Source organism: Bubalus kerabau, chromosome 6 (genome assembly GCF_029407905.1).
Source record: "Bubalus kerabau isolate K-KA32 ecotype Philippines breed swamp buffalo chromosome 6, PCC_UOA_SB_1v2, whole genome shotgun sequence".
Lineage (NCBI taxonomy): Eukaryota > Metazoa > Chordata > Mammalia > Artiodactyla > Bovidae > Bubalus > Bubalus kerabau.
The window spans coordinates 14,107,452-14,134,700 of record NC_073629.1 but is presented as its reverse complement, the minus strand read 5'-3'; the positions used below and the strand labels follow the sequence as shown (position 1 = coordinate 14,134,700).

Sequence of the window (27,249 nt, the reverse complement as noted above, 5' to 3'; positions counted from 1 at the left end):
TCAGCCACGGGGAAAGGGTAAGAACAGTTTTGCTTTACCTCATCACCTTGATCCCAGGCCAGCATGATTCAGTGCTGAGAGAGATACCACTAGACTGTGACTTTTCCCACATGAGAAAGAGGGAATGAAGTGATAGTCTAGCTTCCTCATAATTTGTGAGACGCTGCCTGAGAAGCTGGCTTCTGTCTCACGGCACCCAGAACAGTGAGGACATTATTTGAGGGTGCGTGCATGTGTGCTAAGTCACTTCAGTTGTGTCCGACTCTTTGCAAAGGGTCACTGACTGTAGCCCACCAGGCTCCTCTGTCCATGGGATTCTCCAGGGAAGAATACTGGAATGGATTGCCATGCCCTTCTCTAGGGGATCTTCCCAATCCAGGGATCGAACCCACATATCTTATGTCTCCTGCATTGGCAGGTGGGTTCTTTACCAAACAAATGTAAGTGGAAGGGCATCTCAGCAACTGGGACACATGGCCCGGAAAACAGTTTCTCACATATACCCACAGATGGTCAATGCAACCCTATATTCAGAAACTCACATACTCCTGCAGCCAGCATCCCACATGCCTCTACAGCTGAAGCCTTACATTTGTTGAACTTTACAGTGAATGTCTTTTTTTTTTTCCCTTAAAACCAGCCCTAAAATACTAGAAGAAGAGACTGCTTACTCAAATACACAGACACCAATGCAAGGCTACAAGAATGGAGAATCAGGGAAACATGACAATACCAAAGGAACAAAACTAACTTCAATAACCAACCTCAAAGAAATAGAGATCTATGAATTGCCTAACAATTCAATATCATCATATTAAATAAGCTCAGCAAACTACCAAAGAACACAGACAGACCATTAAGCAAAATTTGGACAACAATTTGTGACCAAAATGAGAAGAACCATTCAGAAGAACCAAACAGAAATTCTTGAACTAAAAATATGACTGCATTAAAAATTCAATAAAGGGTCTCATCCACAAACTTGATCAAGCAGAAGAAACAACAAGCAAAATCAAAGATAGAGCACTTGAAATTATACAGTCAGAGTAGGAAAAGAAAAAAGAGTGAAAAAAGTCTATGGGACACCACAGGAAAATCAATACACACGTTATGGGAGTTCCAAAGAGAGGACAAAGAAAAAAAGTAGAAAGCTTATTTAAAGAAATTATGGCTGAAAAATTCCTAAGTCTGGGCAAGTAAATGTACATTCAGGTCCACGAAGCCCAAAGGTACCATGACAGTATAATCAAAGAAGTATAAATCGAGACCTGTAATAACTGAATATTCAAAAGTCAAAGAGAAAGACAGACTTTTGAAAATAGTAAGGGAAGAGCATCATATACAAGGGAATCTCTACAAGAATATCTTCAAAGGGAGAGGAGGAAAGGAAGAAGGAGGGGAGACAGAAGAAGGAGGGAGAAGGGCGAAGAGAAGAAACAGCAGCACCAGCTAACATCCATGGGCATCAGTCCTCCAGGGTTGCTTTAAGTGCTTTACATTAGCTTATTACAAAACCTCTAGAGAAAGATACTGTTTTTATTCACATAATACAAGAGGACACTTAGGCACACCAAAATTGAGTTAACAGAGATCCCATGGCCAATACCAACAAGACACTGTTCATGTCCTTAGATGATTTGTTAATGTCTCTTGGTTCTATTATTGAGTTCTCAAGCATGGTCACCTCTAGAAGTGGTGCCTTACTCAACACAATGCAATGGCTATAACCATTAAGGCCGGAGTGGGGAGATGCAGAAGGACCTTCATTCAGAACTGGCAAAGAAAGTGAGACCACCATAAAAATTTGTTGACAATAGCCTTAAGCAACATGACATGGCTTGGAGAATTTGGTAATTAGCATCGACAAAAGTATCCCTTTATTATGAGAGATACTTTTGACTGAGTAAGGGATGTGGTCAGTGTTCTTTTCTACACTCATAGTTACAGCCGCCAGCCACCAGAAGTCTTTGTAAGTGACAAAAAAGCATGGGGAAGATGTCATTTGTTCAGCCTCTCTATATACTTGACTGACAGCTTCAACACCAGAACTTCTGTAGCTATAGTGCAAGCTCTTGGAAGGGCGGGGCCATTTAACCTTCGCCTGCACAGTGTCTAGAACTCAGCAGTCATTTAGATATATGACCTAATATTCATTTAGGAAGAATGATTATTAAGAGCCCATAAACCACAATGGATACAAGAAATAACATAAACTTCCGGCCTCTAGGCTTTGGGGATCAGAAAGGCTTCTGCTCTGGGTCTAGGCTCTGCCACCTCCTGGCTGGGTGATTAAAGAAATCACTTAAGCATTCTAAACCTCAATTTCCTTACTTATAGTAAGAGAGAATTACAACATATATTTCTTGGAGATATTTTGAAGATGCGATTATGAGGTAAGAATTGAGAGTATGAACTGTGGAACAGACTTGCAAGGATTTTGAACTTTTGCCCTGTTTCTTAATTAGATACATGATCCTGGAGAAATTGTCTAAACTCAGTGCATCTCAGTTTCCTCATCTGAAAAATGTGATAATAATAGTACTTACCTCATGGGGTTTTTGTGAGGACTAAGTTAATAGGTATAAAGTGCTGAGAACAATGTCTGGCACACAGGAAGTTCTGTTTAAATGTTCAGTCATAGAATGCGTTTAAAGCTCATGGCACACTGAAAATGCTCAATTAATGGTTGCTATAGTGTATTTGGAGAAGGCAATGGCACCCCACTCCAGTACTCTTGCCTGGAAAACCCCATGGATGGAGGAGCCTGGTAGGCTGCAGTCCATGGGGTCGCTGAGGGTCGGACACGACTGAGCGACTTCACTTTCACTTTTCACTTTCATGCATTGGAGAAGGCAATGGCACCCCACTCCAGTGTTCTTGCCTGGAAAATCCCATGGACGGAGGAGCCTGGTAGGCTGCAGTCCATGGGGTCGCTAGGAGTCGGACACGACTGAGCGACTTCACTTTCACTTTCATGCACTGGAGAAGGAAATGGCAACCCACTCCAGTGTTCTTGCCTGGAGAATCCCAGGGACGGGGGAGCCTGGTGGGCTGCCGTATATGGGGTCGCACAGAGTCGGACACGACTGAAGTGACTTAGCAGTAGCAGTATAGTGTATTTTACTGGTAATAGTCAACATAAGCTGAAAGGAGGGGGCATCTACTGTGAAATGTGAATGAATTGCAAATTGCTACAAGTTATGATTTTAATTTAGTGCTATTGTCTGTTTCCTGTTAATGACACTCTAAACTCTTTGCACATCAAAAAAAAAAAAAAAAAAAAAAAAAAGAATATCATCAGATTTCGCAGCAAAAACCTTATAGACCAAGAGAGAATGGAATGATGTATTCTAAAGTACTGAAAAAACCCCACTGGTAACCAAGATTGTTATACCTGGTAAGAATGTTTTTTAAAAAAGGAGAAGAGATAAAGGCTCTCCAAGACAAGCAAAAATTGAGCGAGTTTTTCATCATTAAACCTGCCTTATAAGATATGCCAAAGGGAGCTCTTAATGTTGAAATTAAAAAATGCTAAAAATATACAAAATCATATGAAAGTATAAGTCTTACTGACAATATAGATAAATACAATATGCAATGTTGCAATAATATGTAATTGTGGTGCATAAGTCACTTTTTAACTTTGATATGACAGTTAAAGACAAAAGTATTCAGAATAACTATAATAGAAACATATATATATTAATGAGTACAAAATATAAAAAAATTTAAATTGTGACATAATAACATAAAATATGTGTGTGTGGGTAGAAGTAAAAGTGCAGAGTTTTTGTATGTGATTGAAATTAAATTAGTTGTTCAAAATAGGGTGTTATAAATATGTTTTATCTAAGCTTCATGGTAACCACAAAAAAGTATACATAAAAAGATACATATATACCTGTGGCAGATTCATTTTGATATTTGGCAAAACTAATACAGTTATGTAAAGTTTAAAAATAAAATAAAATAAAAAAAAAGATACATGCAAGAAAAAGAGAAAGAAATCAAAGCATATTAATACAGAAAAACCATCAAATTGCAAGGGAAGACAGTAAGGGAGAAAGAATGGAACAAAAGAACTACAAAACAGATTAAACAAAATGACAATTACAAATAAACAAATGGGGCCTAATTAAACTTAAAAGCTTCTGCACAGCAAAGGAAACCATAAACAAGATGAAAAAAGCCCTCAGAATGGGAGAAAATATTTGCAAATGAAGCAATAAAAAACTAATCTTCAAAATATACAAGCAGCTCATGCAGCTGAAAAAAAAAATCAGTCAAAAAATGGCAGAACCTAAATAGATATTTCTCCAAAGAAAACATACACATGACCAACAAATACATGAAAAGATGCTGAACATTGCTCATTACTAGAGATATACAAATCAAAACTATAATGAGGTATCACCTCACACAGGTCAGAAGGGCCATCATCAAAAAATCTACAGAAAATAAATTCTGGAGAGGGTGTGGAGAACTTGCACAGTTGGTGGGAATGTAAATTGACACAACTACTATGGAGAACAGTATGGGGATTCCCTAAAAACTAAAAATATAACTATCATATGACCCAGAAATTCCACTACTGGGCATACACCTGAGAAAACCATAATTCAAAAAGACACACTTCTTTTAGATGTGGCTTTCTTCACTTGTAAAAATACATTTATGAAAAAATATATTTATGATTCATCCACCTGTTGCATGCATCAAGTAGATTACTTTTATTGCCAACTAGAATTCCATTGTATAGATATAACAGCTTTAAAAATTTTTGTTTGTTTTTGACAGTTGTCTTTTACATCTTGGTTGTTGCTAGTTTGGAGTGATTATGAATAAAGCTACCCTAAACATTAAAAAATAATTAAACTTTAAAAAAAAGACACATGCACCCCGATGTTCATAGTAGCACTATTTCCAATAGCCAGGACATGGAAGAAATCTAGCTGTCCATCAACAGATGAATGGATAAAGAAGTTGTGGTACATATATACAATAGAATACTACTCAGCCATAAAAGGAAATGAACCTAAGTTAGTTATAGTGAGGTGGATGAACCTAGAGCCTATTATACAAAGTGAAGTAAGCCAGAAAGAGAAAAACAAATATGATATATTAACACACATATATGGAATCTAGAAATATGGTACTGATGAACTTATTTGCAGGGCGGGAATAGAGATAAAGAAAGTAAGGAATAAACTTATGGACACAGTTGGGGAAGGAGAGGGTGGGATGAATTGAGAGAGTAGCATTGATATATATACCCTGCAATGTGTAAAATAGATGAGTAGTGAGAAGCAGCTGTAGAACACAGGGAACTCAGCTGTAGGTCAGTGATGACCTACTGCACTGGGATAGGGGGTGGGGTGGGAGGGAGGATCAAGACGGAGGGGATATATGTATATGTATAGCTCATTCATATTTTTTATGGCAGATACCAACACAACATTGTAAAGCAATTATACTCCAGTAAAAAAAATCCCCCAAAACAAAAAATGAAATTGTAAATTCTTATACTTTAAATATAAATTAAGCTCCCCAATAAAAGACATAGAGTGACTGAATGAATAAAACAAGACTTAACTTTATATATATATATATATATATAATATACAATATCAATATATGATATCTACAGGAGACTCACTTTAGTTTTAAGGGCACACATAGGCTAAATGTGAGGGATGGGAAAAGATATTCCATGCAAATGGGAACCAAAAGAGATTATGGGTGGCTACACTGATGGCAAACAAAATAGACATTAAATAAAAAGCTGTCATGAAGACGAAGGAAGTCCTTACATAATGATAGAGGGTCAATTCAATAGGAAGATATAACAATGATAAATATTTATGCATCCAACATCAGAACACCTATAATATATAGAGCATACAGTGACATAAGAAATAGATAGGACTTGAATATGCTGCTTTCAAGAATGGATAGAAAATTTAGACAGGAAGTCAAGAAGGAAACAGCAGACTTGAATGATAGTATAGACCAAATGGAGCTAACAAACATATATTGTATGTATGTATGTATTTTGTATGAAAGTCACTCAGTTGCATCTGATGCTTTGCAACCCCATGGACTATACATTCCATGGAATTTTCCAGGCCAGAATTCTGAAGTGGGTAGCCTTTCCCTTCTCCATGGGATCTTCCCAACCCAGGGACTGAACCCAGGTGCCCCCCATTGCAGGGAGGTTCTTTACCAGCTGAGTCACAAGGGAAGCCCAAGAATACTGGAGTGGGTAGTCTATCCCTTCTCCAGCGGATCTTCCTGACTCAGGAATCAAACTGGGGTTTCCTGCACTGCAGGCAATTTTTTAAAAAATTTAATTTCTATTATTATTATTATTTTTTATACTTTACAATATTGTATTGGTTTTGCCATACATAAACATGCATCCATCACGGATGTACATGTGTTCCAATCCTGAACCCCCCTCCCATCTCCCTCCCCATACCATCCCTCTGGGTCATCCCAGTGCACCAGCCCCAAGCTTCCTATATCTGCAGGCAATACTTTACCAACTATAACGAGCCAAATGGATCTACCAAATAGAATATTATACCCAAAGCAGTAGAATTCATATTCTTCTCAAGTGCACACAGTACATTCTCCAGGATACATCATATGTTAGGCCACAAAACAATACTTAAAATTTAAGAAATTATATCAAATATCTTTTCCATCACAATAGAATGAAATTAGGAAACAATAAATGAAGAAAAATGGGAAAATTTACAAACACATGGAAATTACTAGCACATTTTTGAATAACCATTGAGTCAAAGAAGAAATCTTAAGGGAAATAAGAAAATATCTTGAGTAAAAGAAAAGGAAAAAAATACCCAACCCAGGGATCGAACTCAGGTCTCCCACATTGCAGGCGGATTCTTTACCATCCAAGCCCCAAGGGAAGCTCATAAAACCTACGGAAGGAAGCACAAGCAGTACTAAACCAACAAACACATGAAAAGACGTTCAGCATTGCTCATTATTAGAGAAATGCAAATCAAAGCTACAATGAGGTATCACCTCACACAGGTCAGAATCAGCTCAGTTCAGTTCAGTCTCTCAGTAATGTCCAACTCTTTGCAACCCCATGGACTGCAGCATGCCAGTCCTCCCCGTTCCTCATCTTTTCCCAAAGTTTGCCTAAATTCAAGTCTATTGTGTCAGTGATTCCATCCAGTCTTCTCATCCTCTAATGCCCTCTTCTCCTTCTGCCCTCAATCTTTCCCAGGATCAGGGACTTTTCCAATTAGTTGGCTGTTCACATCAGACGACCAAAATACTGGAGCTTCAGCTTCAGCATCAGTCATTCCAATGAATATTCAGGGTTGATATCCTTTAGAATGGACTGGTTTGATCTCCTTGCTGTCCAAGCGACTTTTAGGAGTCTTCTCCCGCACCACAGTTTGAAGGCATCAATTATTTTGCATTCTGCTTTCTTTACTGTCCAGCTTTCACAACCATACGTGACCACTGGGAAGACCATAGCCTTTACTATAAGGACCTTTGTTGGCAAAGTAATGTCTCTGCTTTTCAGCACACTCCAGGTTTGTCATAGCTTTCCTGCCAAGAAGCAATTGTCTTCTGATTTCACGGCTGCAATAACTATCCACGGTGATTTTAGAGCCCAGGAAGAAGAAATCTACCACTACTTCCACATTTTACCTTTCTATTTGCCATGAAGTAATGGGGCCAGATGCCATGATCTTAATTTTTTTAATGTTTAGTTTAAAGTCAGCTCTTTCACTCTCTTCCTTCACCCTCATCAAGAGGCTCTTTAGTTCGTCTTCACTTTCTAGAGTGGTATCATCCACATAACTGAGGTTGTTGATATTTCTCTAACCTATTTTGATTCCAGTTGTGTCTTATCCAGCCTAGCATTTCTCATGATGTGCTCAGTGTAGGTTAAACAGCAGGCAGCCTTGTCATACTCCTTTCACAAAAGCTACCATCAGTTCAGTTCAGTTCAGTCGCTGAGTCGTGTCTGACTCTTTGTGACCCCATGAATCGCAGCATGGAGCTACCATATAACCCAGCAATTCCACTACTGGGCATATACTTGGAGAACAAAATAGTTCAAAAAGACATATGCCCCAGTGTGCACTACAGCACAATTTACAATAGCCAGGACATGGAAGCAACCTAGATGTCTATAAGCAGATAAAATTGTTACATATACAATGGAATATTACTCAGCCATGAAAAGGAACTAATTTAAGTCAGTTGTAGTGAAGTGGATGAACCTAGAACCTGTTATGCAGAGTGAAGTAAGTCAGAAGGAGAAAAACAAATATCACGTATTAGCACATATATATGGAATCTAGAAAAATGGCACTGATGAACCTAATTTCAGGGTAGGAATAGAGATTTGGAAGAACAGAACTTGTGGACACAGTCAGGAAAGAGGAGGGTGGGATGAATTAAGAGAATAACTTTGCAATATATGCATTATTATGTGTGAAATAGATAGCTAGTGCGAAGTTAACACAGCCAGCTCAGCCCAGTATTCTGTGATGACCTAGAGGGGTGGGCTAGCTGGAGTGGGAGGGAGGATTAAGAAGGAGGGAACATATTTTTACTTATGGCTGATTCACGTTGTTGTAAGGTAGAAACCAACACAATATTGTAAAACAATTATCCTCCAATTAAAAAATAAGTTAAAAAAGCAGTATTAAGAAAGAATGTTATAGTGATAAACATATTAAAGAATAAAGTTCTCAAACTACTTAAGTTTACATCTCAAGGAACTAAGAAAACAAAGAAAAACCTAAGCCAGAAGTTGGCAGAAGTAAGGAAGTCATAAGCATTACAGCAGAAAGGAATGAAATAGATACTAGAAAGACAATAAAAAACTCAGTGAATCTAAGAGTGTGTTGGAAAGATAAGCAAAATTGACTTAGCAAGACAAGAAAAAACAAGGAAGAATCAATTAATACCAGAAAATGAGATTACTGGTGCACAGAAATAAAGAGATCATAAGAAACCATTATGAACAATTATATACCATCAAACTACAAAATCCTGAAAAAAAAAAAGGATAAATTCTTGGAAACATACAGCCTATACAGTTTGAATCAATAGAAAATACACAACTTGAACAGATCAATAATAATAAATAAGGAGTTTTAATTAGCAACCAAAAATTTCCCAACAAAGAAAATTTCATGACTGAATGGAGTCACAGGTGAATTTTATAAAATCACATACCAAAGAATTAATCTAATCCCTCTTAAACACTTCCAAAAAAAGTAGTAGTATAGGGAACAAACACATTTAAAGATGTTGGTATATCCTAAACCAAACTAACACACCACACAAAAAGTTATAGGCCAATGATCCTGATGAACATAAATGCAAAATCTCCACCAAAGTACTAGTAAATGGAATTCAACAAAATAGTAAAAGGATCAAACACCATGACCAACTGGGATTTAATCTAAAGATGCAACGATGTTTCAGAATATGCAAATCAAAGGATGGGGAACACGTATACACCCGTGGCGGATGCCTGTTGATGTATGGCAAAACCAATACAATATTGTACAGTAAAAAAAAAAAAGAAAAAAAAGAAAAAAAAAGTGATATACCATGTTAAAACAATGAAGGATAAAAATCACACAATAATTCAATAGATGTGGAAAAAGCATATGACAAAAACCAATATTCTTTCATGATTTAAAACTCTCAAATTAAGAATAGAAGGAAGCTATTTTAACACAATAAAGGCCATATATGAAAGCCTACAACTAACATCAAACTCAATGGTGAATGTTTTAAAGCTTTTCCTCTAACATTAGGAACAAGGCGAGTGGTCTGTTTGCTGTTTCTATTCAACTTAGGACTGGAAGTTCTAGCAATAGCAAGCAGGCAAGCAAAAGAAATAAAAGGCACCCAAATTGGAAAGGAAGAAGTAAAATTATTTTTATTGCAAATGACATGATCTTGTATGTAGAGAAATCTAAAGATTCCACAGAAAAATTATTTTAGAACTAATTAGTGATTTCAACAAAATTTCAGGACACAAAATGAACATATGAAAATCTTTTGCACTTCTATATACTAACAATGAACTATCTGAAAAGGAAATCAAGAAAACAATCCCACTTACATTACAATCAAAATGAATAAAATATTTAGGAATAATCTTAACTAAGGATTGAAAGATCTGTGCACCAAAAACTATAAATATTGATGATAGATATATACACACAAATATACAGAAAGACATTACACGTTCATGAATTTGAGGAATTAATATTGTTGAAATGTTCACAGTACCAAAGCAATCTATAGATTCTGTCCAAACTGTGTAAATATAATTAGGGAGTTTTTACAAAAAGAGAAAAAAAATTGAAATTAATCAGTTCAGTTAGTTCAGTCATTCATTTATGTCTGACTCTTTGCAACCCCATGAACCACAGCAAGCCAGGCCTCCCTGTCCATCACCAACTCCCGGAGTCCACCCAAACTCATGTCCATCGAGTCAGTGATGCCATCCAGCCATCTCATCCTCTGTCATCCTTTTCTCCTCCTGGCCCCAATCCCTCCCAGCATCAGTCTTTTCCAATGAGTCAACTCTTTGCATGAGGTGGCCAAAGTATTGGAGTTTCAGCTTTAGCATCAGTCCTTCCAAAGAACACCCAGGACTGATCTCCTTTAGAATGGACTGGTTGTATGGAACCACAAAAGATCCCAAATAGTAGAAGCAGCTTAGAGCAAGAAGTACTAAACTGGAGGCATCACATTTCCTTATTTCAAAGTATACAGTGCTACTTAAAACATAAAAACAGACATATAAACTAATGGAACAGAATAAAAATCCCAGAAATAAGCCCATGCATATATGATCAACTGATCTTTGACAAGGAAACCAGGAATACACAATGGGGAAAGGTAAGTCTTCTCAAAAAATGGTGCTGGGGAAACCAGATATCCACATGCAAAAGAATGAAATTGGACCCTTACACCATATAAAAAATAAACTAAAAATGGATTAACAACTTAAATACCAGAGATTGTAAAACTCTAAGAAGAAAGCAAAGGGAAAAATCTTCCTGACACTGGCCTTGACAACAATTGTTTGAATATGACAACAAAAGCATAGACAATAAAGCAAAAATAGACAAATGGGATTATGATAAACTGAAAAGTTTTTCCACAGCACAGGAAACATTCAACAGAGTGAAAAGGAAACCTACAGAAATGGGAGAAAGTAGCTGCAAACTATATATCTGATAAATGGTTAGTATCCAAATTTTATAAGGGATCCATACAACTCAATACGAAGAAACCTAAATAATCCAGTTAAAAATGGGGAAATGAACTGAATAGACATTTGTCAATGGAAGATATAAAAATGGCCAACAGGTATATGAAGAATCACTCAACATTACTAATCACCAGGAAAGCGAAAATCAAAACCAGTGTGTGCAAGAATACTGGAGCAGGTTGTCATTTCCTCCTCCAGGGGATATTGCTGACCCAGGGATCAAATCTGCATCTCCTGTGTTTCCTGCACTGCAGGCAGATATTTACTGCTGAGCCACAGGGGAAGTCCAAAACCACAATGAGTATACTCTTATACCAGTTGTAATGGCTACTACCAAAAAGAAAAAGAAGATGTGTTGCTGCTGGGCTGGAGAAAAAGGGATATTCATACACTGTTGGTGGGATTGTAAATTGGTGCAGCCATTTTGGAAAATGGTATAGAGTTTCTCAAAAATTAAAAATATAACTACTCCCTGTTGTTCTGTGCTTAGTTGTGTGTCCAGCTCTTTGCAACCCCATGGACTGCAGCATGCCAGGCTTCCCTGTCCTTCACCAACTCCCCAGAGCTTGCTCAAACTCATGCCCATTGAGTTGGTGATGCCATCCAACCATCTCGTCCTCAGTTCAGTTCAGTCACTCAGTCATGTCCAACTCTTTGCTATCCCATGGATCAAAGAATGCCAGGCTTCCCTGTCCATCAACTCCCAAAGCTTGCTCAAACTCATGTCCTTTGAGTTGGTGATGCTATCCAGTCATCCCATCCTCTGTCATCCCCTTCTCCTTCTGCCCTCAATCTTTCCCAGCATCAGGGTCTTTTCCACTGAGTCAGTTCTTTGCGTCAGGTGGCCAAAGTATTGGAGTTTCAGCTTCAGTATCAGCCCTTCCAATGAATATTTAGGACTGATTTCCTCTAGGATTGTCTGTTGGATCTCTTTACAGTCCAAGGGACTCTCAAGAGTCTTCTCCAACACCACAGTTCAAAAGCATCAATTCTTCAATGCTCAGCCTTCTTTATGGTCCTACTCTCATATCCATACCTGATGACTACTGGGAAACCCATAACTTTGTCTATGACTTATAACTACTCTATGATTCAGCAATTATACTTTGGGTACATATCTAAAGGAACAGAAATCAGGATTTCAAAAATATATCTGCACTTCCATGTTCACTGCAAAATTTTTACAATATACAAGACATGGAAACAACCTAAATGTCCATTGCCAGATGAGTTGATAAACATGTGGTATATACATACAAAGGAATATTGTTGTTGGTCAATCACTTAGTCATGTCCAACTCTTTGCAACCCCCTGGATTGCAGCATGCCAGGATTTCCTGTCCTTCACTGTCTTCTGGAGTTTGCTCAAACTTCATGTCCATTGACTTGGTGATGCCATCCAACAATCTCATCCTCTGTCTCTCCCTTCTCCTCTTGCCCTCAATCTTTCCCAGCATCAGGATCATTTCCAAAGAGCTGGCTCTTTGTATCAGGTGGCCAAAGTATTGGAGCTTCAGCTTCAGCATCGGTCCTTCCAATGACTATTCAGGGTTGATTTCCTTTAGGATTGACTGGTTTGATCTCCTCACTGTCCAAGAGACTTTCAAGACTTTTCTGTACCACTATTTGAAAGCATCAATTCTTCAGTGTTTAGCGTTCTTTATCCAACTGCTCTCACATCTGTACATGACTATTATAAAAACCATAGCTTTGACTAGATGGACGTTTGTTGGCAAAGTGATGTCTCTGTTTTTTAATACACTGTCTAGGTTTGTCATAGCTTCTCTTCCAAGGAGCAAGCATCTTTTAATTTCATGGCTGCAGTCACCATGTGCGGTGATTTTGGAAACCAAACAAATAAAGCCTGTCACTGTTTCTACTTTTTCCCTGTCCATTTGCGATTAAGTGATGGAACCAGATGCCATGATCTTAGTTTTTAGAATATTGAGTTTTAAGCCAGCTTTTTCACTCTCCTTTCACTTCACTTTTATCTAGAGGAATATTATTCAAACTTAAAGAAGAAGGAAATTTTGCCTTTTGTGACAAACATAGATGAAGCAATAGGACATTACACTAAGTAAAGTAAGCCAGAGAGAGAATAACAAATAAATGCTACATGAAACCACTTATATGATGAGTCTTATATTTTCAATCTTATAGAAGCAGAGAGTGGAAGGGTTCTTGCACAGATCTGGGATGAGGGTGAAATGAGTAGGTATTAGTCAAAAGGTACAAAGGTTCAATTATAAAAGATGAATAACTCCTAGAGAGCTACTGTATGGCATAGTGCCTAAAGTTAGCAATACTATAAAATAATTATAATGGCTATAATTAATAACACTGTAGACTACACTTAAATTTTGTGCTGTTACATAAGCAACAACAACAATCAAATGAAGAAGGCAGAAGGAAACTTTTGGAGGGGATGAATCTGATTTTTTTGGCGTAAGTTATGGTGACAGTTTCACTAGTATATGTGCTTGCTCAGTCACTTCAGTCATGTCTGACTCTTCATAACCCTATGGACCATAGTCTGCCAGGCTCCTCTGTCCATGGGATTCTCCAGGTAAGAATACTGAAGTGGGCTACTCTGCCCTCCTCCAGGGGATCTTCCCAACCCAGGGATTGAACCTATGTCTTCTGTGGCTCCTGCACTGCAGGTGGATTTTTTTACTGCTGAGCCTCTGGGGAAGTCCACACACACACACACACACACATATGAAAATTACCTATAGTTCTTTTGAAAAATAATACTATATAGTTAATATATACTTTATTATAATTTATGAGCCCATCTGATATATCTGATAATGTCTTAAAATTTTTGAGGAAATATCATTTTGAGACATTCCCCTAAGATAATTCACCAATTCAATCTCTCTTAGAACTGGAAGGAATTTTAAGCAATCGCCTGGTTCAGTGAATGCCTTAAGAAAAATAAAGAATTACTGTCACTTTTTAGATCAAGTTACATGATGTTCAATGACTCACCCAAGGCCACTTAACTATTATTTCTTTTCTCAACTATTTCTTTTTTCTAGCCAAACAGATCTCAATACCTATTTCATCTGCAACTATAAGATATTCAAGTGCAAAATAATTACAAAGTTGGATACATTAAATATGCACAGCTCTTTGTATGTCAATCAAACCTCAATAAAGTGCTTTCTTAAAAAAAAATTAACTTCACACCTAGTTTGAATTGTTTGACCCTGTTACCATTGTTTATTGGCCTAAACATTTGGTATCTTAATTTTCCTTTCTCAAGTGGCCTTTTGCTTAGTATCTGTGTATTTTGGCAACTGCAAATATTCAAGGACTTCTTATTTTTTTTTTATAAAAAAGTGGCTTGTTGCTATCAAGCTGTTGTTGTTGCTGTCATTGTTAACTACAATGCTGAATCTAGTTTATTTGTCACAGATCACAGTAAAAGGCATACTGTAAAAAAATTAAATACTTCTCATCAAAAATGAAGTGAAAAAGATAGGCAGAAGAACAGATCAGATGGATGCAATGTGAGATGAATTTGATGATTTGAAGATGAATGAAGGGGGGACACCAGCCAAGGAAATCAGGTATCCACTTGAAGGTCAGAAAGGCAAGAAATGGATTCTCCCCTGAGTCACCAGGTAGGAATACAGGCCTGCCAACACCTTGATTTTGCTCCATGAGACCCAAGTCTGACTTAAGACCTACAAAATGGTAAGATAATCAATTTGAGAGGTTTTAATGCCGCAAGTTTTTTCTGGTAGTTTGTTAGAGTAGTAATAGAAAACAAATAGAGAAATTAAGCAACTCAGTTTTAGAAAGAACAATTAATGTTAACCATATAAATTCCCATTTTCCTCCCTCAAAGTACTGAAGGGATTTTCTCCCTTTGGTGAATCTCAAGTCTGCTCTCCTTTTGTGGCTAACATGCAACACCTTATTGTTGGGTGAGAAGACAGAGTCTGAAGGTTGGGGTCTAAATAAAATCTTACAAAATGGGGTCTATGTGACCCTCCTAGGACAAAAGCAGGAGGGAAGCCATGGTGAGGAGGTGTCACTTACCATAGACAGTGAGGAGGAAAACCTGGGTAAGTTCGAGTCCTCCAGGGAAGCTGACTCGAGCCCGGTACTGTCCACTGTCCTCACAGGTCAGGTTCTCAACCTTCAGGGATAGGATGTTGGGCACATGGACCCTCTGCTGGTACTTGTCCTGGAGGCTGACCCAGGTTGGAGTGTCTGCCCCATGGTGGACTCGCAGCATGACACTGTAGTTTGACTCAGGGCCAAAGCCCCACGAGACCTTCTCTGGTTCAGCTTCTTGCTTCTTGGTCACGTGAAACAACACAGAACCTCCTCGGATCCCCTGCAGGGGAACATGGGCTGCAGGATCCTGAACTCCAGGACCATGTGCACCAGGACTCTTGGCCCCAGTGCTGCAGATGCCTAAAGGACTGGAAACTGGACATATGTTTTTTTCATCAATAATAAAGGAAAGAGCCCACACAAACCTCTTTTTAAAGAAATCCACCCAGGATAATTCCTTGATTCTAGTAAGACAACCAAGTACAATTAATTGAAATAACTTTTGGAATCAAGTCCTCTTTCTAATGAAGTTTATCATTGAATAGGTTACATAAATTTGCTAACCTGACATTTCCTTACTGACCTCATAAGGTCAGAATAAGTTAAATGACATCACAAGTGAAAAACACCCAGCACATTTTCAGGCACAAATTAGGTGCAAAACTGTAGAAGGCGCTTAAAATATCTCCTTACATCCCTGCCTCCTTGTGTTCGCACATATGTTTAACCCCTTTCCCTGCAGTGTGGACTGCACCTAGTGACTTGCTCTCAGGAATGGACCACAGCAGACATGGTGGATGCCACTCAGTGATTTTAGAGTACACAAGACTGCGACTTCCCTCTTGCTTACACTCACACACACTCTCTCTCTTTCACTCTCCCTTGCTTGCTCTGAGGAATCCAGCTGCCATGTTGTCAGTTGCCCTATTGGGGAGACCCATGTAACAAGGAACCGAGGGAGCCTCCAGTCAACACCCAGGGAGGAGCTGAGGCCCTCAGTCCAACAGCCACAGGAGCTGCCTGCTAGCAGATCTTTCCTAGGTGACTCGGAGCATCAGGGTCTAGCTAGCCTCAATGACCTGAGCTGATATAGCCTCAGTCAAGACCTTGATTTCAGTCTGAGAGACCCTGAGCCAGAGGACCCAACTGGGTCCTGGCCTAGAGAAAATGTGACACTCTACCTGATGGTGTTTAAGGCACTAACTTTTGGGGTGACAGGTTACACAACAGTAAATACCTAATACAAATATGAATGCTGTTCTCCTTCTTGTTTCTAGGCAGTGTGGTAGTCAGGAGAGGTTAGGCTGCACTGTGTAACAAGCAGTCAATACCTCAAGGTCTTAGAACAAGAGGAGTTTATATCCCCCACCACAGGTCCCCACGAGAGAGTGAGGGAGGGTTCCTGTCACACAGAGTGGAGGCTCCACCACCTCCATGGAGCCCACAGAGTCCTCACAGGCTCCCAGCCCCCAGCAGGGAGGGGAAACAGGAGAATCACACTTCTGTCCAGAAGTAGAATGCTGTCTGCTCTTGCTTTCTGGCCAGCACAGGTCACAAGGCCCTGGCTAACTGCCAGGGACTAGAATATGAGAGTGAGCAAGTGATCATTTAGTGAGCTCTGCTGTCCCTGCCACCGAGCCAGCACTTCCCTAGCCAGTCCCCGAGAGGTTGCAGTGGGCCTTCCTTGATCACTTTCCTGCAGAGCTGAGACCAGTGGGCACATTCCCCTTAGGGCCTCCCCATCCTGAGCCCACCCTCCATCTTCAGACACAGGCCCCAGGGACCGGATACTCTTTGTCCTTTTTGGGGACAGGGTAGGACAGAACAGGATCAGAGAAAGTAACTCAAAGCAGCCTTAACCTGAAGGGAACAATAATTTGCTCTTTCTAGGAGGTCAGGATCCACCTGGGATGGCCTCTGGCTGCCAGGAAAAAATGTTCTCTCTCCAAATGAGTAAGTTCTCCTCATCTCAAGCCTGCCTTCTCTATTGTACTTATACCCATTCCTGGCTCTCATTAGAAGCAGAGAATGACTCAGGCCAGTATTCATATGTACGTGTATTTCAGAAATTTTTTTGTATTTATTTAATCACTTATTCACTGAATCTCCTTGGGGTCAGGCCTCCATCCCAGTCCCTTCAGCTTCCCTTTACAGGCCTGGAGCCTTACGTTAGGCTTAATACTGCTTTACTATACTTTCAGAGCATGGTGTGCAAACAAAGTTTCCATAGACTGTGAAAGATGAAGTCTTTCAGGAGGTGGTCTAAACACCCCTCTCAGGAGCAGAGGCAGAGAAAACAGAGGGCCAGACTGGATTCCAGAGGGGATGCTTGAAGAAGAGCATCCCTCATTCCACACAGGGCCAAGAAGTGACCTCAGTAATGGTCCGGAGGCTCCTTTTTGAAGGAACCCTAAACAGGTTCACTGCTGTCAGTCTCTGTCATGACACAGGGCTAGGACAACATGGGATGAAGAGACAGAGCAGAGGCCTTGATGTACACACAGGAGAGTCCTCTCTGGGGACAGAAGCTGGGAAGGGCCTTACGGGGGCATCTGCCCAGGCCCCTCCTGTCACAGAGGAGGAGGCCCCCCAGTGGGTGAACTTGTCCTGGGTCACACAGGGCAGAGCCACATCTGGCACCGGGGCTGCCCGCTCCCAGCCCAGTGCTTCTCCCCTGCAGGAGCTCCCACCAGCTCCCCACCCTGTCCCTGCCCTCCCTGGGGGCTCCCCTCCCAGCACTGCTGTCTCATCACCAGGATCTAAGCAGCTCTTGGAGGCTAATCCTCCAACTTTCTCTCCTGGGAAAATGGAAGCAAGTAATATCAGGGGTTTAGCAGAGCAGGGCCCACTCCAGTACTCTTGCCTGGAAACTCCCATGGACGGAGGAGCCTGGTAGGCTGCAGTCCATGGGGTCACTAAGGGTCGGACACGTCTGAGCGACTTCACTTTCACTTTTCACTTTCATGCATTGGAGAAGGAAATGGCAATCTCTTCCAGTGTTCTTGCATGGAGAATCTCATGGACAAGGGAGCCTGGCGGGCTTCAGTCTATGGGGTTGCAGAGTCAGACACAACTGAAGCGACTTAGCATGCATAAAGAGCAGAGCAGGGACTTCTGGCCAGCAGAGAGTTAAACAGCAGACCCACCAGACCCTACACTTGCTGGAAATGAGGGCACCAGGGAGAGAGGAGGCTCAGCTCTCAGGCTGCAGGGAGGATGGACTCAAGCTGGTGGTGAGCACCAGCTGTGAAGAAGATGAAATAAGACATAGAAAAAGAAGGCAGACAGTAACAGCATTGTGCACTAGAAAAGGTCTAATCCCGAAGAAGAAAATTAAGCCAGAAAGGCTGCGGTTATAAAGAAGAGAGTAAAGTTTATTTAAATGATATAAAATTTAAAAATCAACATAATATTTTGTTCCCGTTTCTGACCCTTCTTTCATCATCACCCAGGAAATCAATCACCGTTTTCTCTCAACTCGTAATCAAACCCACCTGTGCCTTTGCACATCTCCTCCATCTCCATGACTCTCTCTAGATGCCAGTGACGGTAGGGACCCTTTCTTCTTTGTGTTCTGCCAGTAGACACAGGGACACACTGAGGGCATGAAGGAGACTATTGCTATGGTGAGTGCATCTCCCTGACCTCTCCAGTAGCTTCTGTGTCTCTGGGAAATTCCAGTGTGAACTGGACTCATCTTCAAGCTTCCTTTCCCACTACTTCCAAACTCATGTCCATAAAAGGGTTAAAGATGTTAAGAATGATAAAGAAAAAGATACTTCACCCACAGCATCACTTCTCACCACCCACCCTTCCAAATGTGTAGAGCATTTTAACGTTCCTTCCAATGATGCCTCTTTCAGTTCACCCAGGGTGCCCAACCTCTGCTGGAAAGTGTCCATCTCATTCAGTACCATGGAGGTTGGGGCTAAGGGGGCCACAAGTTCCACTCCTTCCCAGATCCTGGGGGACCCCGAGGAAGTCATGTTCCTTCTCTGTGTGCAGATTGTCTCATCTCTAACATGAGAAATTCAAACAATTTCTCTCTCTTTTTTTCTCCCTTTATCTCACTTTGTGTCCATCTCTTTATTTTTTATTTGTGAATTTCTAGTCCCAGACTTTGGATAAGACTATAATTTTGAACATATTTTTGCAGTTAAATAACACTGGAAAAGCGAAGACAATCTATATTTTACTGTAGACAGAAGCAATCTTAAACTTCTGGGATATAGTCCTTATTTCAATGCCCTTTATTAATATAAATTGGCCAGGTTTTACAAATGCTCTCTAATTAGTTAAATTTTATCCAGAACTGAACTGAACTGATCCAGAAATCACAATCCACAATATTTTCTTCTTTTCTTCATTCATTTGTATTTAATTTTTATATATACAATTGTCTAATCTTTCATAAATTTATAGATGTATCTACATTATTCCTGTGAATTTTCTAAATTAATTTATTTTTAATTGAAGGATAATTTCTTGGTACACATCCTTCTTTAGGACATTCTCTTTTTCTTTCAGTTCCTCATTTTTGCTCAACTCCTATTCTCTTCACTTTTTCTGCTGCCACCTCCAAACTTTTCCCCCATTTTAATCCCCTGTTAGTCATCTATTAAATTTTCTTTTGCATATTCTCCTACTCTCATAAGTACGTGGGTGTATAGATGATTTTAAATATAGAAGATTACTGTTTCATTTACAAGATTAAGATTTTATTATATATAGTTTTCTGCATCTTACTGATGGAAATCCATGCATCTGACACTATCAAAAATTAGAAATACCTCCCAGCCAATTGGTAGACTGTTTTTTTTTTAAGGCTTCATAATACTCCACCATACAGAAACTTCCCATCTTGTTCAATCATTTCCAAATTGACGTAAAGATTCATTGTTTCTAGGGTTTTGCCCTAAAACAGTGCTTTGCATTATAGAAGGCATCCTCCCAGAGAACTTGTTTTACTGGGAGGTAATTTTTCAACTTTTCAAAATGAAAACTAACACTGAGGTGGAATGCAAAATTTATAAACTCTTGTGAGATAAACTGGAGACTGCAAGGACCCTCTCCTTTGTGAAGGTCTGCTAGGATCTGCACCCCAAACCCTGGTGGAGAGTGTGTGTTCACTATCCCTTTCTAGTAGAGAAGCCCAAGGAGCCTAACCAGAGTTGCTTTCTCTGGCTCAGACCTGGGGCTCTAGTCGGCCTCCTCCTCCACGATGTCTTGTATAAGCTTCCAGGGCCTCTCCAAGTCTAGACCAGGAGAACCTCATTCCCTTGCCCTCTGCCCCAAGGAGCCATGTTCTTTGTTTCACTCCCTCTCCCCAGGACCCCAGGCAGGCTCTCTTGGCTTCCCTGTTACCGCAGCAGAAGCAACCTTACCTCCTTGGAAATGGTTCTCTTAATGCAGACAAGGCTGCCTGAGCTCAGGGGTCCCAGACTTGCAACAACCAAAAAGGCCATATTATTCTTTCCTTGCACTCTGAGGCTCTAAACCAATACACTGCATTTGAAAGCTTATAACAGAGTTGTTGTCCCTTTTTGTTCAACAAAGACGTCAAATCCTAAAGAGCACTCCAAGTGGTAGGGTCCTGCTTGGCTGGCTTTATCCGACATCCCTCCCTCCCCAGGAGCCCAGGCCACTCACTGAGAAGGAGACTGATGAATCCCAGGGGCCAGGAGGTCCAGCAGAGGTGGGGGTCTTCTGAGCAGGGCCTCATTGCAGATTGCCTGCCAGCCCGTTCAGCTGCAGAGGAAATATTGATGAAAGTAGCTGCAAGAGAAGAGAAAAGCTTGGGCCCCAGCTTCCCACCCTCAGGGTGGAGCTAACAAATTTGTTTCTAGTGGACCCTGGCCAGCATGTTAGTTCTCTGTCAGTCTATGTCTCCTGCATTGGCAGGCGGGTTCTTTACCACTAGCGCCACCTGGGAAGCCCGAGCTCTGTCAGTCTAGAGAAAGCCCTTTTATCTTATCCCCAGCATATACAGTACACACTCAATAAGTAATTTTAAAATGAAGGTATAAATAATCTCACTCTGTGATGTGCCTGGCATACTGTTGGACAGACCCCACTCAGTGAAGCTAGCTTGGAGTTCTCACATACTCTTCTGTGATTCCCTGGGGTAGCAGCTCTGCCCCGGGCAGCCCAGCTCACCAGTGCCAGGCTGTGGTCAGGCACAGAAGTCATGCTCCGCAAAAAGCCTAGGCTAAGCCCCATCTTGGGCTTCCCAGGTGCTCAGGGGTAAAGAATCTGTTTACCAATGCAGGAGATGTAGGAGATATGGGTTCGATTCTCGGGTTGGGAAAATCCCCTGGAGAAGCAAATGGCAGGCCACTCCAGTATTCTTGCCTGGAAAATTCCATGGACACAGGAGGCTGGCAGTTTACAGTCCGTGGCATTGCAAAAGAGTTAGACATGATTTAGAGACTAAACAACAACAAAGCCCCATCTGGGCTGGTGGCTCCTCTGTCTCCTTTCCATTTAATGAGTCAAATTTTCTTTGTAATTTTTCAGAAACTTCAACTCTCAGTTTCCTATGTAAAAAGCTGTGGGCAAGGAAGAAAGTTCTTTGGGGGAAGTGTCAACTTCCCACATCCCAACACAAATATTGGCATTTATCTATTGCTTGCTTCTGTATGGCCTTCCCAGCTGTCATCAGGGCTCCCTGTATACACAGGCAAATCCAGACCCCCAATAGAAATTGTGCCACAACCAAGCATTTCCCTTTAGTCTCTGCCAGCTCCATTCCTGCTCTCACAGAGGGGAAGAGAGAGACATCTACACATTCCTCCTGGCCACAGCCTCAGCTGCGTCAGCCTTCACACAACTGGCTGAGGGTCAGGCCCTGGCTTCTTCTCCCCATGCTGGATACCCCACATTATCGGAGACTCTCACCTCCCATGTTCTGGAGGAGCAGCACCATCCTCTTAATGTACCTCCTTCTCCTTCCCATTGCGGCTTCTCCCTCAGCTGCTCAGGCAGAAAGTCCCAAAGCTGGGTCCACAGGACTGGCCCCATGACCGTACACTTAAGGTAGTCAGGTACTGCATATTAAATCTTTTATGGATGTAAAACTCTCCTCCAAGAGGGATTTTATTATCTGTAAAAGGTCATAGAGCTAATCAAAGGGCAAGACCTGGACTCTTGACAGCAAGCTGAAGACACATCCCCCCAATCACAGCCCCTTTCCTATTTCAAGCAAGTCTTCTGAAGTCTAGTCTGTGCTCTTTCCAAAACTTGCTGTGCAGTATCCCAGACAGGAGAATATTCAAAATTAGTTTTATTTTCCCCTACTCCACCTAATAGCAGACAAATCAGCTTAAAATGTGGTTCGTGCATCCTGTGGTCAAAAACTATTTATATTGATTGAAAATATGGGCTGCTCATTCACTGGTTGCCTTTAGGGCAATGGAGAGCAAGCCACAATCCCCTCCTCCACTGGTCCTCACAATTCTCATGAGAGAAATCCTAGTGTGGGAACATTTTAGTTATGAAAACTATGTGGGTCATGGGCTGTGGGAAGGAGAACCCTGGAGAGGGGAAACCAGCAATGTCACTGGAGTTCAAGGACACTGTGAGGAGAGTCAGCCAACAGATAATCCATCTTGGTAAAACATCAGTGACTTTAAAAATATCCAGAGGTCTGATCTCATTTTCAGCATCCCAGCCATCCTGTTCTAAGGCATAGCACATACACATGCACACATTCCCTGACAGAAACTTTGGTAAGAGTTTATTACATGAAACTACTTGGTACTGGTAATGTTTTGGGGAATTAAAGGAAGGCACACTTGGCTCTGCTGCAGCCAAGTATATACATGTGTATATATGGGGTACAGGATAATAAAGAAGTGTAGAGCTGAGTGAGATGGGGAGCCCTGGAAAACCAGTCAGAGAAGTGACCATGAGAGTGAAAATCCCTAGGAAATGCCAGAAATTATAGGAAGGCTCTGGACCTCTGGAAAACATCACGAGTGGTCATGTCTATCTTCTTTGAATTGCACAGGACAGGACACCCCACCTAAGGACTGCGTTACATGAAGAACTTGTTGTTGTTCAGTCGCTAAGTCATGTCCAACTCTTTGTGACCTCATGGACAGCAGCATGCCAGGCTTCCCTGACCTTCACTATCTCCCAGAGTTTGCTCAAGCTCTTATCCATTGAGTCTGTGATGCCATCCAACTATCTTGTCCTCTGTTGTCCCCTTCTCCTGCCCTCAGTTTTTTCCCAGCATCAGGGTCTTTTCCAATGGGTCAGCTCTTCACACAGGTGACCAAAGTATTGATTCAATATCTACTCTTTACCAGAAGATTTATACGTGTCATTTCGGCTAATCGAAATTATTTGCTGAATTAAATCCTCAAAACAACCCTATTACCTAATCATTATATGCATCTTATAGAAGAGTATCCAGAATGTCCAAAGCTATTACATAACTTGTCCAAGGTTATATTTCAAGTAAGCAGCAAGGTGTTTACACACTGTTGACATCAGCCAGGCAATGGACATGACCAGGAGGGAGAGAAGAGTGTAGATTTTGAGAAACTCAAGTTTTAACTGAGAGAGAAAGGATCTCAGTATGGAAAGGATGGTCACTTCCTGATGTAGAAGGAAACTTCAGCCCCAAGAGTAAGAAGGGCTAGGTGCTTAGATAAAAGATGTTGGTAGAGAGGCTCTGAGTTATGATCTTGTCCCTGACCACTCTGCCTGGCTTGAGAGAGAAAAGCCACCATTCCAGCCTGTAGCATTTGCAGCAGAGAACCGGGGCATTTCATAGCTGGGCCGGGGAGGGGAAGAGATGGCAGCAGTTGCAGGGTGACAACTTGCCTTCATTGTCCATTTTTTCCTCCTTACCTTCTACTCTATAATCCAGGTATCTATTTGCTGCTAAAAATTATCAAATAAAACAAATGAATATATATAGCAAAGCAGAAACAGACCCACAGATATAGAAAAAGAACTAGTGGTTACCAGTGGGGAGAGGGAAGAGGAGGGCAAAATAGGGGAATGGGACTAAGAGATACAAGCTACTATATAAAAGAGGTAAGCAGCAAGAATATATTGCACAGCACAGGAAATTATAGCCTTTATTTTGCAATAACATTTTTGTTTTGGCTGTGCATGGGCTTTCTCTCTAGTTGTGGTGAGCAGAGCCTACTCTTTAGTTGCGGTGTGGAGGCATCTCAATTCTCTTATTGTAGAGCATGGGCTCTAGAGTGTGCAGGCTTCAGAAGTTTGTGGCACATCAGCTTAGTTGCCCTGAAGCATGTGGAATCTTCCCAGACCAGGAATGGAACCCATGACCCCTGCACTGGCAGGCAGATTCCTAACCACTGGATTAACAGGGAAGTCCTCTAATAACTTTTAATGGAGTATAAGCTATCAGTATATTGACTCACTATGCTGTACCCCTGATAATAACATAATACTGTATATCAACTATACATCAATAAAAATTATAATAAAAATCATAAACAGGATGAAGGATGGTTTCAATGGGCCAAATATTCATTGGATCATGAAGAAAGCAAGGGAGTTCCATAAAAACATTTACTTCTGCTTTATTGACTATACTAAGTCCTTTGACTGTGTGGATCACAACAAACTGGAAAATTCTTCAATTTATAGGAGTACCAGACTTCTTTACCTGTCTCCTGAGAAATTTGTATGCAGGTTAAGAAGCAACAGTTAGGACCAGACTTGGGACAACTGGCTGGTTCCAAATTGGGAAATGAGTACAACAAGGCTGTATATTGTCAAATCCCTGTTTATTTAACTTATATGCAGAGTACATCATGAGAAATGCTGGGATGGATGAATTACAAGCTGAAAAAAAGATTGCTGGGAGAAATAACAACAACCCCAGATATGCTGGTGAAACCACTCTAATGGGAGTAAATGAAGATGAATTCAAAGAGTCTCTTGACGAGGGTGAAAGAGGACAGTGAAAAAGCTAGCTTAAAATTCAACATTCAAAAACTAAGATCATGGCATCTGGTCCCATCACTTCATGGCAAATAGATGGGGAAATAGTGGAAGCAGTGACAGACTTTATTTTCTTGGGCTCCAAAATCACTGCAGATGGTGACTGCAGCCATGAAATTAGAAGGCGCTTGCTTCTTGGAAGGAACGCTAGACAAACCTAGACAGCATATTAAAAACCAGAGACAGAACTTTGCCAACAAAAGTCCATCTAGTCAAAACTATGTTTTTTTCAGTAGTCATGCATGGATGTGAGAGTTGGACCATAAAGAAGGCTGAGCACTGACGAATTGATGCTTTCAGACTGTGGTGCTTGAGAAGACTCTTGAGAGTCCCTTGGACAGCAAGGAGACCAACCAGTCAATCCTAAGGGAAATTAACCCTGAATATTCGTTGGAAGGACTGATGCTCAAGCTGAAGCTCTAATACGTTGGCTACCTGATGTGAAGAGCTGACTCAGGAAAAACCCTGATGCTGGGAAAGACTGAAGACAAAAGGAGAAGGGGATGAAGAAGATAAGATGTTTAGATAGCATCACTGACTCAATGGACATGAATTTGAGCAAACTCTGGGAGATGGTGGAGGACAGAGAAGACTGGTATGCTTCATTCCATAGACTTGTAAAGAGTCAGACATGACTTAACTACTGAACACATAATATACACAGCACACACTGAAAAACTTTAGATGTGATTAGAAAACAATGAGTATTTTAACATGTGTACTCAAATGTGGAGGATAGAAAATTTAGGATCATACAAAATTCTCTCCTTCATAGAAGAAGTGAGAAAACCAACTACACTTTTGGATATCTTTTTCAGAATGCTGGAAATTATCCAATGGTTTGCAGCAACCTGAGGAGCATATAGTCAAGTGCCGAGGTCCAGCCCCAGCTGATCCAGGGAGCTCGAAGCAGGGACGGTGTCGGCAAGGATCAGGATACAATAGCTTCAATTAGATATTAATTAGAGATGTAAAGAGTAATAGAATGAGGATAGCTCAGCAGGAAAATTCAGTGGAGAAAAGAGGCTGAGTAGCTTGGTTTACATGGGAGACCAAAAAAACTTCAAGACAAGAAGTTTGCACCACTTACGTAGGCCGCAGGCATCCTTCCATTCTCCTGAAGGAGAGGAGACACTGAGGCCTCCCCGGTTGGATCTTAGAAGCCCAGAAAAAATTAGTAAGCTTGATGGGTTCCATGCTCCAGATGGAGACTTAGCCAGAGTTTGAGAGAGAGAGCGACATGGGGAGACCAGTATTTGGAGAAACTGATCCCCATTCTTTATTTTCCATGGTCTACTTTTATACACTGAGATGTTATGCAAAAGTCACGTGGGGTCAGCAGTCCTGACTTTTATCAAAGTCAGGTGCTTCATACAAATGTATACAGAGGTCTTAGGGGTGTTACATCATCTTCTGGCCAGGGGGCCTACTGACAATTTATGACCCTCTCCTTGTGACAGCGGTCAGTCAACCAGGACACTTATTTCTCCAGGGGTGATTATTCTTAAAAAAGATTCCACCTTCCGAAGGTACCAGATAAAGTTACATTCCTATAGGGTGAGGGTGTAGTGGGTTTTAGTTAAGGAAAGAATTCACTTAGCCTAAGGTCTAACGTGATTAATATCAGAGGTTAATACTTATTTTCTCTATGTATTCATTAATGTGTACAGGGGCAGGGGATGTGGAGACTTAGCAACAAACATTGGCTCAACAAATGACAAACCCTTCACCAATACAATTTCTAATCAGCCCACTATACTTATACTAATGGTTTTCTAACTTTTCTAAGGAACCTGTTTTTAGAAGGTTTAAAGCCTCTCATGCCTCTCACGGTTGGGAGGCTGTGAGCAATCACATGTGCTCGGACAAGCCTGTCAGGCAGGCTAGAGAAC

At 40.8% G+C, this 27,249-nt stretch overlaps 1 protein-coding gene across 3 annotated transcripts in view; it reads right to left on the bottom strand.

Annotated features, from left to right (window-relative positions):
• The window catches only part of LOC129654585 (SLAM family member 5-like), a 28,942-nt gene extending 6,551 nt beyond the window's left edge, over positions 1–22,391 (bottom strand). For 2 of the 3 annotated variants that reach the window (XM_055583901.1, XM_055583903.1), the window contains exons 1-3: positions 22,268–22,391; positions 21,020–21,145; positions 15,350–15,745 (exon numbers count right to left, since the gene is read on the bottom strand). In XM_055583901.1, coding sequence (XP_055439876.1) covers positions 15,350–15,745; positions 21,020–21,145; positions 22,268–22,325 — 580 coding nt within the window. In that variant the 5' untranslated portion in view covers positions 22,326–22,391. The remainder of the gene's footprint in view (positions 1–15,349; positions 15,746–21,019; positions 21,146–22,267) is intronic. The other variant, XM_055583902.1, reaches the window with a different exon arrangement.
• Between the last annotated feature and the right edge of the window lie 4,858 nt (positions 22,392–27,249).